This window comes from Oncorhynchus mykiss, chromosome 25 (genome assembly GCF_057628025.1).
Source record: "Oncorhynchus mykiss isolate SJ-2025 chromosome 25, ASM5762802v1, whole genome shotgun sequence".
NCBI classification, from domain to species: Eukaryota; Metazoa; Chordata; class Actinopteri; order Salmoniformes; family Salmonidae; genus Oncorhynchus; species Oncorhynchus mykiss.
In genome coordinates this window covers 77,148,337-77,165,940 of record NC_143046.1, presented here as the reverse complement: position 1 = coordinate 77,165,940, position 17,604 = coordinate 77,148,337, and the positions used below count along the sequence as shown (strand labels likewise).

Sequence of the window (17,604 nt, the reverse complement as noted above, 5' to 3'; positions counted from 1 at the left end):
GTGTACCACAGGAGGTTGTTGGCACCTTAATTGAGGAGGATGGGCTTGTGGTAATGGCTGGAGCGCTATCAGTAGGAATGGTATCAGATACATCCAACACATGGTTTCCATGCATTTGATGCCATTCCATTCGCTCCGTTCCAGACATTATTATGAGCTGTGCTTCCCTCAGCAGGCTCCTGTGACGTGTACACAGACAGGACAGACCAGACACACCCACAGAGACTCAGAAATTCCAGGCAGTAGTGCTTTATGACTAGCCACTATTTACTTTTAAAACTGTCAATCAGTTTTCTACAACGGCATTCAAGACACATGGGTTATGACGTACAACGGACAAAGCTGGATGGAGAGAATACAGCAGGTACACCACAGAAACTTTGAAAGTTCACTGAGGGACATGTCTATTGCCTTTTAATACCTGAGAGTAAGCGTGTGCACTGTCTTCAGGTAAACAGACTGCATCCTGTGGGGGTTGAGCAGTGGTCCACAGAGGGAAAGGCAAACGGGGAGAATGGAGCTCCATTAAATCACACTGAGGGGGAGGCAGCACAGACGACAGACAGGCTGAAGGCAGCAGACTCGCTGGATGCGTCAAGTGGCTGGACGCACTACCATAGAATGGCCAGTAAGAGTCCTCGTGGCAGTATACACAGGCTGTGTTTACAGCGTCAGTGAAATGATGAACACTCAATACGCTGGCTGGCAGCATTTTAGACATGAATGAATGAGCCTCATAAATCTGAAACATGACCTCAGATGAGCAATGACTATTTTAATTCAGGAAAGGACTAAATAAGACACAAATGGCACACTACCCCTTCTCCCTTCTATAGGGAAAAAGGGAATACCTAGTCAGTTGTACCACTGAATACCTTCAACTGAAATGTGTCTTCCGCATTTAACCCAACCCCTGCCTTGCTCAGGAGCAGAACGACAGATTTTCACCTTGTCAGCTCGGGGATTCGAAACAGCAACCTTTCGGTTACTGGCCCAACACTCTATCCACTAGGCTACCTGCCAACTCTAGGGTAGGACATCATTGTAAATAAGAATTTATTCTTAACTGACTTTCCTAGTTTAATAAAGGTTACGTTTAAAAACTGTAAATACATATACGGTATAGTGCACTAGTTTGAGAAGGGCCCATGAGCACTATATTGAGACTATGGTGCCATTTGGGAAACAGCCCTTGTTTCCTGTTGTAAACTAGGGAAGCACCGTGTTCATTTAAAACGTATTTCTGTAATGTCTTTTACATCTGGGTACAGCTGGAAAACATAGATACTTTCTCAACTGAAGTATCTAGAGAAATGATCAGGTCAGATGTTAATTAAAACAGAGGCTCTAATTGCTGTGGGTTATGACTTATGCAGTCACATAACATAAATAGACCTACCACTAGGCTCCATTGTCATTCCTCTCCTATCAGGCTAGAGCAGCACACTAAACTATTCATGTTTCATATTCAGAATCAATCACAAAACCGCCATTATAATCAGGTGCTGTGGTAATCAGGTTTTTAAACGACTCTGAAAGATAGCAGGGCTCACAGGTGCAGACTATCATTCAACTTGTCAATCAAATATATTCTGGAGGGCAGTAGAAAAATACAATCCTTTGGAGAGTATTCAGGCGGGAAGGGGGAAGGAAACATATCCATGCCATCCAATCAGTGTCAACCGATGGCTCCGTCGTCATGGTAACATGCATCTGGTGGCAGCGGTACAATGGCTTGGTTAGGTTAGCGTGCAACAGTTCATGACAGAGACGACATTCTGTTTACTGCAGGTAGCTGGGGGTTACTGCAGGAGGAAGGGAGGAGGCTAGATATACCCTTTGTCTTGATTTATAATAGTAAGTGTGTTTGTGCGCGGGGGTGTGTGTGCACATGCATGAGTATAACATTTTTTAGAAGTAATATGTTAATGCTTTCATTCAGAAAATGGAATTCAATAATGGCATGTTCCTTGAAAAGTAATACCCATTGCAATCAAAATAACCACATGCTGTATATAGGTGGTAATACCTGGCAGTTAGGTAACTAGTTATGTACCGGGTATATAACAAGTTACCTAACTACCAAGTACTCTTGGTGATAGACGTCAACTGGCACTTCCATCAGTCATAAATTATCATTATGATTACATAATACAGTTCTGTCCAAATTGGTAGAGTATTCCAACATCATGTCAGAAATACAGAAAATCACCATGCATGAAATTACTATTTACTAAGACACATCACCATGCATGAAATTACTATTTACTAAGTACATATTTAATTTGTTAGCAGATCTGTACAGAGCCATATCAGCATATAACGGCATGCTGTATGTTGACCTCTAGGGAAAGTTGCAGCTCACTCATACGAAACCAACAAGCATCTAATTTCCTTAGTGGCGGAGTAGTGCACCTGTGAAGGGGGAAGGAGAGGGGCTCAGGCACTACTAGACTATACTGCTGACTGCTGCAGAACAGAGCAGGCTACAGTCTTTATTAACTGGACAGGGAAGGTATGGCTTTTTGTCTATCATATAAAAGGCCATATGTTTTTGGCACTGAGGGGGCAGTCCAGGCTGTCCAAGACTATTGCTGCTTGAACACATGGAGACTCTTTGAATACATGATGTTCCACTGTCAGCCCCAATCCTGTTATCCCCATAGTAACAAGCCCCAAACTACACCATTCTTTAATACACATTTATATGAAACCAAGAAATAATCCAACAAGGGTCTGAATAAAACAAATATTTGTGAAGAGGAGCAACAGCATCTATCTGAACTAAATGATATGTAAAGTAGCTCATTGCTGTACTTATTAGTAGATGACAGTAACCCCACAGGGATCACTGAAACGTTCCTTTCCAAAGACTTTTGTCAGCTGTATGAGGAAGTCTGAGAGGAAGTCTGCCATTGCTGTTTGACAGTAGCGAAACAAGACCGGCAGCTAGCTACAGCACCTCTTAATTAGGATCAGCCATCACAGTCCCATTCACACAACAGACGGGTGGAGGACTAAAAGCTGGGAGAGAGAGTGAACGATCCACACTTTACACAGGTGATGACTAACGAGGGACTCGAGGGAGGTGACTGCAGCTTTGCTACAGTGCACACATATGCAGGAGAGCAACACACTCTCACAGTGTGTGTGTGTGGGGGGGGGGGGGGGGGGGTTCCATAGCCTATTGGATCTGAGGAGACAGGAAAGTGTCAATAGAATCTGGCAACACAGTACACAGGCTCCCATCCCCTACACAGGCTCCCATCCCCCCATACTTATCACATTAGGCCCAGGCTGGCTGTTATGGGTTGGATGCAGGTATGATCCCATTCAATCTCCAATCCCTTATCTACATGTAATGTTTTGCAAACACTACATAAACACTTTCTATGATGATATGCTGTTTGTTTGGGCTAGGGAAAGGGGTCTCGCACTGTATTGGTAGCATGGCTCAATACATTCCTAGGACTGTTGCAATATACAAAACAAAAGCACTGAACTAGACAGCGCTGAAGAAAAGGCGGTCTGTGAGTCAGTGTGGATTGTGTTGGGGGTTGTTGTTGCCCTTAGAAGGCTGTTTTCACAGGGAGCCGTCCCCCATTGATAATTCACAGCAAACAGGGAGAGGGAAAGATCAGGAGGGTGCCAGAGGAAACTCCTCAAGAGAGACAATTCTAAATGTCAACAAAAAGCCACTGAGGCCTGGCCTTAGATATGGAAATGCTGCTATGCCAGAGAGGAGGCACAGAGCTGTTAGCTTCCTCTCCTCAGCTGTTGTTGTCAATGCTAAAGATAATTGTGGTGACATTTAGGCCTACCGACCTGCTTAATGTAAAAACTCGGCCTAGGCTCCATCCTACTTATCCTGCCCCATGTTGCAGATATCCGACTTCAAATACATGACTCACTGTGTCTTTCATTCCCAATGAGAGTAAAGTTATCTTAAACAAGGGGAATACTGTGTTCATCGTGTTAACCATTTTCAATCTGTGGTTGTTATCACAATGTTAGATCAGTCAAGGCCAGACAAAGGATGCCTTGAAACAGTCGACTGACTCCCCCGGCTTGGAGCATGTGCTTTCAGTCACATGCAAGCCTTTCTAAATATGTCTAAACAAAAGACAAAGGGAGAAGAAATCTGTGCAGAGAAAAATAATGCAAACAAAAAATGTCATACAAAAGGTTAGAGAGAAAGGGAGCGTGCAGGAAGAAGGCAGGCATAGCGTTGTATCCATGAGCGATGAACGTACAGAGCATTCTCATCTGTGGGAAGAATGTTGTAGGAACAGTGGGCCTCAGTAGAAGCTAATGTTCATGGCAGTCTGCCGTCTGAACTCTGTGCTCTTGGAGGGCCGGGGAGAAACCCGAGCCGCACGTGGCGCAGCGCCCCTTCCCTTGCTTGTGGCAGCAGCCTAAGATGGCTGCCACATCCTGGTGTAAACAAGCCAGGGAATGAAAGAGCTAAATTTCTCCAGCCTGCATGCCAGGGACTGCAGGGGCTGTACCAGCCCAGAGTGTTGAGGAGGAAGTTAACCCCTTCCCTTCTCCAGTTTCCTCACATTCAACATGACAGAAAAGTAACCGACAGATCTAAAACTATGAGGAGGAAATGCTGCACTGAGCTATAAAGGGTATAATATGACTAAATTCAGCCCGGGTGGAGAGAAAAATATCAAATCTGAAAGGGCTAGCATCTGCTACTACAGAGGAGAAAGCAGCTGACCTTATTGTCAGTGTCTAGCTCTCCAAAAACAACACCTCTCTATTTGTGCCCCACTTAACAGGGGGACCCCTCTACGCTTTGGCGGGAAACTTCATAAAGGCTGCACTAGGCTTCTTCTCCAGGGGGGGGGGGCCTTGGAATGCTAATGTTTTGGAATTCTGTGAGAAACCGAAACTTCTTGCACACAAAGTGTATCAGCCCTGGAAACCAGAGGCATTTATTGTTAAGAGTACAAGAAACTATTTCGGCCAACCAATTTAAAACATGAATTTGATAAGAGCAGCATTTTGACAGACATTTATACACACACACACACACACACACACACACACACACACACACACACACACACACATTATATTCAAATAAAATGATGACACTAGTGCAAACAATACATATGTTATTGACTGCATAAAATATGTTCCAGATCAGCCTTCAAAAGGTGATAAACACAAAGATAATCTACATTCAACATTGGATTTTTGTCCAGCTAACTATCAAAACAAGTGAGTGAAGAGACAAGACACCCTGAAACGAGATCACAATAAAACATCCTCAGCCTTTCCTTTCCTGCTCTATTTTCTTTTCTGAGAAATAAAGAGGGAGGACGAAGGGAAAAAAAGTGGGAATGAAAAAGGGCAAAGGGCAAATCAATTCCTCACCGCGCTGCGGCTTGAGGCTGTGCTTCTGCAGAAAGGAGTGGAAGGCGGGAGGGAGGCACACGCCTGCAGCTACCAGCAGCTCATTCGCCAGAGAGGAATGTTTGAGATTGCATACATTATTATCTGTTAAGGGGGCCCAGGGCTGTGGAAGATAGTGCTGACATCACCATCTATAAAGAGCTGGGCTTTGAAAGACACGGAGGGAAAACAAAATGGGAATAACCCTTTCCTCACGCACACACACACACTCCCCTCCCTCTAAAAACAACATGCTCGAGCCTTGACCAGATGAAAGTATTTTGCTTGTTTCTAGGAGAATAAAGGGAGATGGGATTTCAAAGGGGAACTTCTGCAATATGTTACATATACTTTGATCATATGCACCGATTACATACATACATACATGACTTGGGCATTGTTTTGTTGCTATTCGGGTAATGTAGAATTTCCTCCACTAATGTGAGGTTACAAAAGCATGCAAGATTATATTCGACGCAAAGAAAAAGTACTGAATAGAGGCACAACGCAAATTAACAAAAAATAGAGAGAATCTGTAAGGAGAAAACATTATCAGTCCAGCACACGCAGGGTTAACCTCCAGTCTGCCGTCTCTCTCCCTCCCTCTGTGTCCGTAGCACATTCCTGAATAAATGATGTTTTGAACAAGGCAGGTAACCCATGGCAACAGTAGAGCAGCACGGTGGCACTGCAGAGTCTGAGCAACCTTTGGGAAGGGAGTTTTTTATTCTCTGGAAACTTCTCCTGACTGGGTAGGATGGGGAAAGGAGGGAGGGGGCTGGCTTCCCTGGCTGGCCAACAGAAGGAAAACAGACTGCAGTGATTTGGGAGTGTAAACTGAAACAGTCAACTCTAAAAGCCAGGCCACTCCAGACTGGGTTTGTTTGAGGAGAGGAATGGGGTTTGAATGATATTTCTACAAGGTGATGGAAGGAAATATCCATTATCAATCGAACCCAGTGAGTTTCCTAAGGCCTATTTAGTGATTTACTGTTATGAGCAGTTATATTTTTGTTCTCTGGAGGTAAATGTGTCACAAGAGGTGCTGGAATGGACTGATTAACTGGTAATGTAGGGTTTTAACACAAAATCCCCATTACCTCATTCAAAAAACCTACATATTTTTTTTGGTTTACAAAACTTACATTCTACAATACCTAAAGAAATGTTAAAATTCATAAAAGATGGCGCCTAAAACATACCTTGGTCAAGGCATCAGAGATATCAGTCAAGCGCTTAAGCTTAGGCTACATAGACCATTGGGTGAATGTGGAACAATGGGGTTTGTCTGTGGTACCAGCAGGACCGCTCGCTCGGCCTCCCCTCTAGTCTTAGCCTATGTAATGGAGCAGAAACTCCCTGCCATTCCATCCATCCCTCGCACTGCAGACCCCACCGACACCAGCATGCCTGCCAGCCACTCCCCATGACACTGCAATCGCTCTGCTCGCACTAACAGCCACAGACGGACATTTACAACGCTCATATTTTCAATATTGTATTTGAGCTGATTAGATATGTGATCAGTGCAATTCTTATACGTTACAAGGGAGAGTATATACAAAACACTCATTAAAATGCACAACGAAAATGTGGTCCCTTTTCCTTTCACATCTTTTCAACAGACAACCTATAGCATTGGTTGGCAACAGGCGAGTTGTTTTATTTGGCCGCCCTAAAGTTTAGGATTTTTGTTCTTGGACAACAAAATACTCTAAAATCATCTAAATTCAATTAAGGTATGAAATTGTTGTTAATTTCAAATACAATATCTATTTTTGGGCTTAGTTGTAGACAACTTGCAGTGTATAAACTATTATTTTAAAAATCATCCTGCGACAGATTTCTTGATTTCACGCAACATATCAGCTATTCTATACACAATCTAGCATCTCGTTCGTTACCTCAGGTAATAAAGAGGTCTAATAGAGAGAAAAGTTTGTTTTACAGCCAGAATGAAGGCAGTGGTGGTGAGACGTGTGTGTGAGGCTGCATTTGTTTGTAACGGGTGAGGAGTCTGGTGAATTCTGAACAGGTGAAGAAACAGAGAGGGAGAGCCCTCCCTGCTCTCTATAGCATGCACACTGCAACCTGAAACCCAAACGACTGATGAGACAGCCAAGGGCACCTTAACCATGGCAGGGCTGTTCTGTTTTAGCATGACAATAGAGACAAACTCTGTCCCAAACCAGGTGCTTCGTTGCCTCACAGCACCTGGGATAGATAGGCCATCGAAGACTGAAGCACTGCAATGCACCATTAGATGGGTAGCCACGATTAAACGGCTCAACCCTAGCCTACGGTTTCTATAGTCCTGTTTCGGGGGTATGAGCATGTTGGTAAACAGAGAGATCGTTTTGGATATACTATAGTCAGATAATATAATACGGGAGATCAAAAAGAAAAGATTGAGTGACAAAATGAGTGTGAGATTGTGATATCTGTTTCTAAATGACACTTGAAGAAAGGGGTGGGGGAGTGTGGGGTTGTCGCTTACTCAGACAGCTGCTTTTCCTATCGCAGTTAGAACTGATGAGCCAATTCGTGTGAACAACATTTCAGAAACTCAACATTTTACCAACCCCGTCTTTCTCTGGCATTCAACCAATTATTTTGACCATATAGTACTATTCCCCAGGAGGTAAAACCCTACTTTGAAACAGGGACAGAAACCAGGATACAGAGTATCTATAAATAACTGGCAGTTGGTTGGAGCAGGAGCTATGCTTAGAAGACAGGAGTCTCTGTGGAAAAGTATTTCTCCCCCCTCTCTACAGAACATAAAATAACCATTTCATAACCCACCTAGGAGCAGCGATGGTCCATGATAATGAACGCCACCTCCAACAATCACAGGCTGGAGGAGAGACACAATCTAAAACATAGCGCCAGTCAAATACTTATCAACGGGCATCTAAAAGCTCCTCTACTCTACTACCAGTAAGCCTTTAATGTACATCTGCTGTTGCTCTTGCGAAAAGAATACTGGTTTGTGTCATGTTTCCAGGACATACATAGCAGGCATTGTCTCGGTCTCTTCCTCAAGCTCACATATGGAAGGCTCCAGTTGGTATTTATGGGTTATCTGAGCCATGTGGGACTGGAAACCACGCTGCCTGCCTGCTGCAGACAGTGTGTCAGTGTGTACATATGACCATTTGTCTCGGTAACCCAGAGCAGAGCTAGACTATTAGGCTTAACTCACAGCTAAATAACAGGCATGCAACTGTGCTCTCTCTCGCATATATATATATATTTTTCCCCCCCACTGGCTAATGGGACAATGAGGAACCGTGTCACATGAACAGCCTGCCTGCTGCATTGTAAACGAGGAGGTATACTCGGGCTTGTGCAAGTATTTTCACACAGACACACACCCACCCACAGCATAAACATGGTGAAATCGTGGAACTGTTTGAGCATGCACCGATACTATAACCATCAGCAAGATGAGGCGTCCTCAGTGAGAAGCATGCCATACGAGCTGACTATTACAAGCACAATGAGGAGAGGAGAGCAACTTGACATTCCAATGCCAACTTGTTGAGGACTCTTTTTGTTGTCTTGCTGAGAAGCACAGCTGTTCAAATTGTGGGCCCATCCAATGCAAGTAAACCATGTGCCAATCAGATAGCTGCAACTAAAGCAGCCTAACCAACAGACAGATACAGGAGAAATAAACACTTGTTCACATGTATTTAAAATCACTCTGGAGTAATGAGCTTGCAGAACTATTAGAATGTAAGGTAATGTTACTTTTACATATTGAAAGAGGTTATGATGAATAAGCATAGCACCATCTGATCTCTATGAGTCCAACGTTAATTTGGCTTTGCAGTAAGGTCTGTGTGTAATAAACACATTTAAATATGAAATAAAGGTCTTTTGAGCCAGATCTTAATGTCAAGGTTGTCATCTCCAATTACAGCATATCTCATGTTAGATAACATTGTAAATTGATATAATGCTATGGTTGAGCTATATATATGGACACAAAAATAAATAAATAATTTGTTATACCTCAGTGAACCAGCTATTGTAACAGTCTAAACTTGTTAAATAAACTGACATTTCACCAAGGGTTAATATCAATGGAATTTATTACAATTTACTCAGCTCCAAGGCACATTACAAGTCTTCTGTTACTACAGAAATGTATAAACAAACAGTTTACATTAATGTACAGCATTTTGCTCTACCTTTTTAAGCATCCGTGCATCATCAAAGCAAACGGGAAGAGAAATGAATAACACGTAGTAAAATATTTTCGATCACAAGAAGAAAAGAGATACTTGCTATAAAAAAATAAAAAAAATGAATATATTAAATAAACGAAAAAAAGTAATCAGAATGATTTGTACCCAATATAGGAGTTAGGGCAAATTGTCATCACTGTTATTGGATATTTACTATGCGTAGTTTCATTTTACAGACATGTATTCATTGGGAGTTTAAACTGGCCTTTTTATAATGAGATAAGTGCATGAGTTGGAGGGGAAAACGGCAGCAGTGACAAAGTGAAAGTGCTTTGACTCGTCACTGTCATCCAAATACAACACTAGTACCCGTCAAAACACCCCCCATAAAATTAGGTGACATCACATACTGTACTATTCCGTTGTTTCAAAAAACAGAAATATGAGAAGGAGGGGACGTCTTTGTACATCAACTATTTTTTGTACGTTTTGAGTATTCACATGTGTATACTGTATATATTGGACTAAAATGCACGTTTCTATGGGAAGCCATAGGACATATCTATGGGTCCCTCTCCTTTTTTACCTTAACGTCCCCAGCTAATATTGTTGCTATCTCACCTTGCATGAACGCCCAAGGCACATTAGAACCTACCAGGGGGCATTTTTCTCCGCTAGGACAATACACCTCGCCAGTTGCTCCCTGCGCTTTGATGCTCTCTCGGGAACAAGGGAAACAGAATTTATGGTTGGGAACTGACGGACACTGAACGAAATGGGTATCCTCTAAACGTTCGTGGCAAATGGTACAACACAGAGGTCCGTTGTTAGCCATGGGCGAATCTGGAATGTTTTGCGCGTGGACCTGATCCATGCCAGAATGTGCATTGGACTGGGAGGGACCCCCAGATAGATTGAGCTCTCCGTTTCGGGAAGCCAAACGCCTCTGCCCCGAAACAGAGGCGGGCGAGACCGGGCTGCTGCTGTTATGCCTGGTGGATGTGGTGGAGTGAACTGAGTTGTTGTCCTTCGGGGAGTGCGCATTGCCCAACGTGTCCGCGACAGACATGAGCGCGGCCATTGGAGACTGTCCATTCTGGGGCGTTGATTCAGGGGGCGTAGCGCGGCTTGAGTGAACAGAATGACCAGGGCCGAGCGGTGGGGGTGCCCCGTGTGAGGTACCGAATGATCCGGATGCCATCGTCAGTTTTAACGCCTCGCTCTGGCTGGCCATCCACTGCTGCCTCTGTTGTTCTTGTTCAGATAGTTTCAGCGCGCTCTCTGCGGAGTCAGGTTCTGGGGAGGCTTTACGCTTACGCACGCCAATCCTCGGGGCACTCGCAGATGGCAAGCCACGAGGGATGTTGACCAAAGCAGTGGGCAGCAATGGACAGCTGGCATCAATGTAGGGCTGTGGCAACATTTCAACCCCCAGCCCCTCTTTAAAGAATCGGACCGACTCGGGCAACAAATCACCCAGGAGTCGCCAGTCCCCAGAACCATGCTTTTTCTCATACTCCAAATATTTAAAACCCGAGGAGAGCCCTCTGCCAAAGTCCTTCATGCAGTCCTGATACATTTGTTTGGCCACCCCCGATGCGCTGGAAAATACATTACCAGATCCACTTGGGTACTCGATAAATATTTTCAATTCATAGTCCATGCCAGGCTTTGACACTGCATCGAAAGCAAACACCCTGCCCACGAGTGAATGATCCTTTTTAAATCGCACATCAAATGGGGAGCTGTTTGAAAGAGTAAGCAAAGTGTCCCTTACTATTTTCGGTTTGTTTACCCAGTCTTCGTTTCTATTTCTTAAACTTTCACTAAGCTCAGCCAAAGCCTCCGCATTACGCTGTTTCTCTTTCAGATCTCTCTCTTGGTCAGTGCTTGACACAGAACCTGGTCGTTTACCTTGTTCTGACATGGACTGAGAGGACGTGGACAAAGAGGGTCCCACAATGGATGGTGGGGGGCGGCTAGACAGGCTATGCGAGGCTATGGCTGTTGCCGAGGAGGGTCCATTCAACATGGTCTGTGGGAGAAGGTTGGGGGGGACATTCATTTGTCCTGGGACCGCAACTAGACCATGGCTCCGACGGGAGTTCGGGCTCTGTCGGTTCAACTCTGGGGGACCATCGTCCGGTTTTGGGAACCCATTTGGACCGCTCATTCCATTCGGAAGTCTGCTGGCATGGGCGCCAATACTGGAGTAGTCAAAGCGAGGTCTCTCTGCGTTCAGAGAGTAGCGGTCCATCCCCGACTGTTGTTGTTGTTGTTTAGATGGTCCGTCCACATGGTTGATTTGCACCGTCTCCTTGGCTGATATTGCCGCCTGGGTTTTAACTGTGGGCGGCGGCGGTGGACCGGGGGATCTCCCCTCTTGGAAACCATGAGCACGTTTGAGGTGGCGTGCAGTTTCGATAACAAACTCGATCCGATCTGCACCTTCATAATTCACACAACCCCTGCACACTGCCTCCGTAAAATCCCAAATCATAGCCCAAGGCATACGGGGTAAATCGCACAGGTAACATGACTGTCTCCGAGATGAGGATACATGTGCAGAAGACATGTTGAATGTCCCTTGCCCTGGTCCTTTTCCCCCCAGATTATGATTGCAATTTTTCTTTTCAGTCCGTGAATTTGCCCCCAAAAAGGAACCCTCTTCCTTCCCTACTCCTCTTCCGATGCCAGTGACGAGCAGTGATCGGTTGTAGGACTGAAATGTGCTTTACACGCGTCTCACATCCTGACTTGGTTTGTGATTTGAAATTTTGATTGTGCCTCCACGTCTCCTCTCCCCAGTTTGGAATGCCACCTGGCTAGAGCAGTGACGTAAGCACCACGTTCCGCAGTTCATAAAAAAAGAAAAAAAAAAAGACATGCCACTTGTTGCTTTCCTAACACGCAAAGCTCAAACCACTCCCTTCTAATCTTTTGAATGGACTGGGAGCGAACACGAACGCACAATCCTGACCAAATTACATAAAGCAGAATATGGGTTTCTACAACTCTGGCATTTGAATGTATTTTACTACTGCGAAATTGTGTCAATATTATATGTCATATTAGATGTCATTAATATACATTATTATTAAATACAAATGTATTATGTTTCAAATAGGTTACTTTTGCTTATGTCAGCAAAACGAAACCTTCAATAGCATAAAGCAATTTACGATTACGAAACAATTTAATTTGTTATGCACAACGCAGTGGTTTTTCGCAGTGCAGGAGCATCAAAAAGCATTATCTTAATCAAACCACTATCGAGCAAAAAAACTGGTTAAAAGGAAAACGCCTGGCTATAGCCTACCATTAGGTAATGGAGCGAAAGCTTTTAATATACCTTTATCTTTTTAATTTCTGATTAAAATATGTTGATAATCTGATTTAATTTGGCAACATTCATTGCAATAGGCATGTGTGATTACAATAACGTTTAATATATTCCCCAAAAGAAAATATACGCACAGTGTGATGGCTAAAATAAATAGGGAGTCGATTCCTCTGCAATAAAAATAACACTGGGCTAGTTGAACTAGAGATATTTTCCCTACATTTCGATTGTTTACCTACTGCAAGAGTAGCCTGCTCTGCGCACCCTCCGCCCCTTCCTTCCCCTTTCCCCCCCCAAGTCTCCCTTCCTGATTAACAACACCCAGTAGGCAGGCAGAAAATCATTTTCCCCTGTTATACAACTGGGAGAGAAGGAGAGTGAAGAAAGAAAAACAATGGCAGCAGAGGGAGGGAGGAAAGTAGTTTATTGCAGTCTCCACATACCGCTGGCCTGGCACGGTACTGTATGGTGGTGGTGTGGTCCTCCATCCTTGGCCAAGAAAGAGTCTGCACCATGCCGCTGCTTTTCCAAAACAATGTTGCTTTCACTGCACCAAACATGTGCCATGCTGTTAGGCTACATGGGTACTGGTTGCACATGTGTGTATTTGTAAATACTGTGTTTTGATACATTACAGACTCACTTTAAATTACAAGCACTGATGTCTCTGAGGTGACAGTATATGATGTATAATGCAGAGTCTAACCACATGAAATAAATGCACCTAAACAAATAACCAAGAAAACATCATTTAGTTTCATAGACCAGCCCATCAGTGGCAGGGGAAGCTAGAAACGCCACAAAAAGAGACGAGAAGATGGAGTCTGGTTTTTATTCAGAGTCTGTGCAATACACAGCAGGCTGAATGACTACCAGCAGCAGGCAGCAGTCAACGTTGTTATGTGGGCTGTATGTGGACAATTCTCACTCTATTTGTGCACCAGTTATTGTGACAGACAGCCAAATGAAAGAGCAGCCATCATCAGTCAACAGAAAAAGGCAGAAAAAGGTGTGGCATGGGAAGAAAAAGGGTTTGTGCCATTTATTCCAACACTGGGCCTGCGTGCCAGGCGAGGCTCAATACAATTCCAACACCAATAGTTTTGCTTGATTTAAGTGTGGAGCGCAATCTCATTAAAATAAAGGTCTGAATGATCCTAAAAGCAAATGGCAAAACAGTGCCTTCTCTCTTAGGTTTACACATATGGATACAATTCAAACATAAGCTTATTACAAAACAATGCCACATCAACTAGCCAAACTACCCAATAACGTACATCCATCCATGTAAGTGGAAGGTCAGTACTATAAATATCACAGGCAGAACTCAACATCGCAACAATTAAAACGATTTACAAATTCTGCCTCAGACCTCAGAAGACTTTAAAACAACCAAATACATAGCTTTACACAAAACAAAGCAGAGGAGGTTAATAGTTCCCGCCTGCCTCCATCCTGAAAGGATCCTGTGATATCCCCACGGCCCCTCATGCATACACTGAGCCGCTCACATACCAACTGTGCTGATGTCTCTCTCCCCATCTCGCTCCGTGGAACATTTTGCAAGCGCAGGGGTTAATTTTTTTTAGCTTCAGCTAAGTGCCTGGCACGTTGCCAGACAGATGAATTCTGGGAAAGGCTTGCCAATGACAAACTGCCAACATTAAGCAGGCCTGACAGCTCCTCTCCTCCAAACTGGGCAGCAGTTCAAAGTGCTCTTTTATTTGAGACGCTGGCAGACTGCCAGCAGCATGCAGATTTACGTTAGGGCAATTCCATGCTAACGGAATTACACCGAGACTTACTTTTCACTTTAAAACAAACCATACAACTCTATGCACAATGACTACTTTGAAGAATTTACAAAGTAAAATAAAATGAATAATTTACTGGAAAAACAGTGTAGATGCAAAGTTTGATAACAGAATTATGGTAAAATCTCCCTCAGTTTTATTCTGTTATCAAACTTTGTATCTGCACAATTCTTCCTGTAAAAGGTGCTATTCTAAAATGTTCAGTGGAAATTGTTAAAAGTAGTCCTATGGTTTGTTTAACTATGAAATAAATGTTTTTTGTTTGGTATATGTTTTAAAGTGAAAAACCTGAGTCTCAGCGTAATTACATTATTGTGGAATTGCCCTTTACTTACTCTCTTCTCATTCTCTGATGAAGCTGACAAATGCTGCTGCCGTTGCCATGGAGATCCTTCTGAGCTAGGAGACAGAGCAAAGCGGTCCTGTGAATTCAAGTGCACAAGTACAGTGAAATACCCTTCTCGCAAGCTCTAAACCCAACAATGTAGTAATCAATAACAATTTAATACTAAAAACAACATAAGGTAGAGAAAACACTGAAAAACACTGCCTCTGGTCACAACAGATTGGATGCTAAGCTAGCTAAAGACGTGGTTGATTTCATTATCACACCTCTTCCCCACATTTTAAATATATACATTGTTAAGGGCATTAAGCCTTCTGAACTGAAAATTGCCAAAATTGTTCCAATTTATAAAGCTAAAGATCCAGCATACTTTACACATTACAGACCAATTTCAATTTTTCCAGCTAGCTCAAACATGTTAGAGAAGCTCGCATATAACATATTCATCAAATAGCTTAACAAGGAAAGGTTGTTATACAAACATCAGTATGGCTTCAGAAAATCTCACTGCCTAACTGGCGGTTACTTACTTAATTGACAAAATACATTAGGCAAATAACCGCAAACATCATACATTAGGTATTTTTTGGGATCTCTCAAAAGCAGTTGATACTGTTGATCCTCATATTTTATTACAAAAACTTGAAACTATGGGTGTGACTGCTTTGGTCTACAGCTTGCCTCAGGGATCAATTCTTGGACCCCTATTATTTGTGATTTACACACAAAAAAAATGTAAGTATCTTATTGATGTTGTTAATGATGAACTATGTAATATCTCAAAAGTGGTTTAAAATGAACAAATTGTCACTGAATAAAAACATTTTGTTTTATTTTTTATTATTTGGTCCAAAGGAAATAAAATACAGATTATATAGTGGTCCATATTGATAATATACCTATTGATCAGGGCTGTACAACACGCTTTCTTGGTGTTCTGATTGATGATGAATTGTCATGGAAACCACACAAAGACAATAACCTTTAAGATTGCCAAGAATACGGGGATACTTGGCAAAATGAGATATCTCCTAAACAGAGGCACTGCTCTCAGTCTCTACTACACAATGATCTTCCCATTCATCCGTTACTGTAACATTATATGGGCCTGCACACACACCAAACTACTATCAATCTATCACCTGCAGAAACACTCTGTTTGAACAATATCATCTGCTGGTGTTAGAGACCATTCAGCACCACTTTTCAATGCGGACACCTGAATATATCACCGTCGTTGTTTAAAACAAAACAAATTAGCGGCACCTACTGAAGCAACACAAACAGACACATGCATACAAACACACATATACAGATGGATTTTGTGTTAAAGATATGTGGTAGTAGAGTACAGTCGTGTCCAAAAGTTAAGAATGACAAATATTAATTTTCAAAGTCTGCTGCCTGTTTGTATGATGGCAATTTGCATATACTCCATAATGTTATGAAGAGTGATCAGATGAATTGCAATTAATTGCAAAGTCCCTCTTTGCCACGCAAATGAACTGAAACCCCCAAAAACATTTCCACTGCATTTCAGCCCTGCCACAAAAGGACCAGCTGACATCATGTCAGTGATTCTCTCGTTAACACAGGTGTGAGTGTTGACGAGGACAAGGCTGGAGATCACTCTGTCATGCTGATTGAGTTCAAATAACAGACTGAAAGCCTCAAAAGGAGGGTGGTGCTTGGAATCATTGTTCTTCCTCTGACAAACTTGGTTACCTGCAAGGAAACACGTGCCGTCATCATTGCTTTGCACAAAAAGGGCTTCACAGGCAAGGATATTGCTGTCAGTAAGATTGCACTTAAATCAACCATTTATCAGATCATCAAGAACTTCAAGGAGAGCGGTTCAATTGTTGTGAAGAAGGCTTCAGGGCGCCCAAGAAGGTCCTGGCGCTTGATTCAGCTGCGGGATCAGGGCACCACCAGTACAGAGCTTGCTCAGGAATGGCAGCAGGCAGGTGTGAGTGCATCTGCACGCACAGTGGGGCGAAGACTTTGAGGATGGCCTGGTGTCAAGAAGGGCTGAAAAGAAGCCACCTCTCTCCAGGAACAACATCAGGGACATACTGATATTGTGTAAAAGGTACAGGGATTGGACTGCTGAGGACTGGGGTAAAGTCATTTTCTCTGAATCCCCTTTCCGATTGGTTGGGGCATCCGGAAAGAAGAAGACAAGATGAGCGCTACCATCAGTCCTGTGTCATGCCAACAGTAAAGCATCCTGAGACCATTCATGTGTGGGGTTGCTTCTCAGCCAAGGGCTGATTAAAATGATCACAATTTTGCCTAAGAACACAGCCATGAATAAAGAATTGTACCAACACATCCTCCGAGAGCAACTTCTCCCAACCATCCAGAAACAGTTTGGTGACGAACAATGCCTTTTCCAGGATGATGGAGCACCTTTCCATAAGGCATAAGTGATAATTAATTGGCTCTGGGAACAAAACATAGATATTTTGGGTCCATGGCCAGGAAACTCTCCAGACC

The 17,604-nt window shown here is 43.2% G+C and overlaps 1 protein-coding gene and 1 long non-coding RNA gene across 2 annotated transcripts; one reads left to right on the top strand and one right to left on the bottom strand.

Moving 5' to 3' along the window:
• Positions 1-212: 212 nt before the first annotated feature.
• LOC149972136 (uncharacterized) lies at positions 213-1,351 on the top strand. The gene is made up of 2 exons (XR_016492036.1): positions 213-364; positions 451-1,351. It is a non-coding gene; the product is annotated as an uncharacterized LOC149972136 (long non-coding RNA).
• Positions 1,352-9,488: 8,137 nt separating this feature from the next.
• On the bottom strand, positions 9,489-14,817 carry LOC110505791 (putative E3 ubiquitin-protein ligase IRF2BPL). Its single transcript, XM_021585233.3, has one exon. The coding sequence runs from the start codon at positions 12,175-12,177 to the stop codon at positions 10,165-10,167; it is 2,013 nt and encodes a 670-aa protein (XP_021440908.1). The 5' UTR covers positions 12,178-14,817; the 3' UTR covers positions 9,489-10,164.
• Between the last annotated feature and the right edge of the window lie 2,787 nt (positions 14,818-17,604).

Bases quoted from the DNA above. Each gene is read 5' to 3' on its own strand.
- LOC110505791 (XM_021585233.3), bottom strand. From the start codon at position 12,177: ATGTCTTCTGCACATGTATCCTCATCTCGGAGACAGTCATGTTACCTG.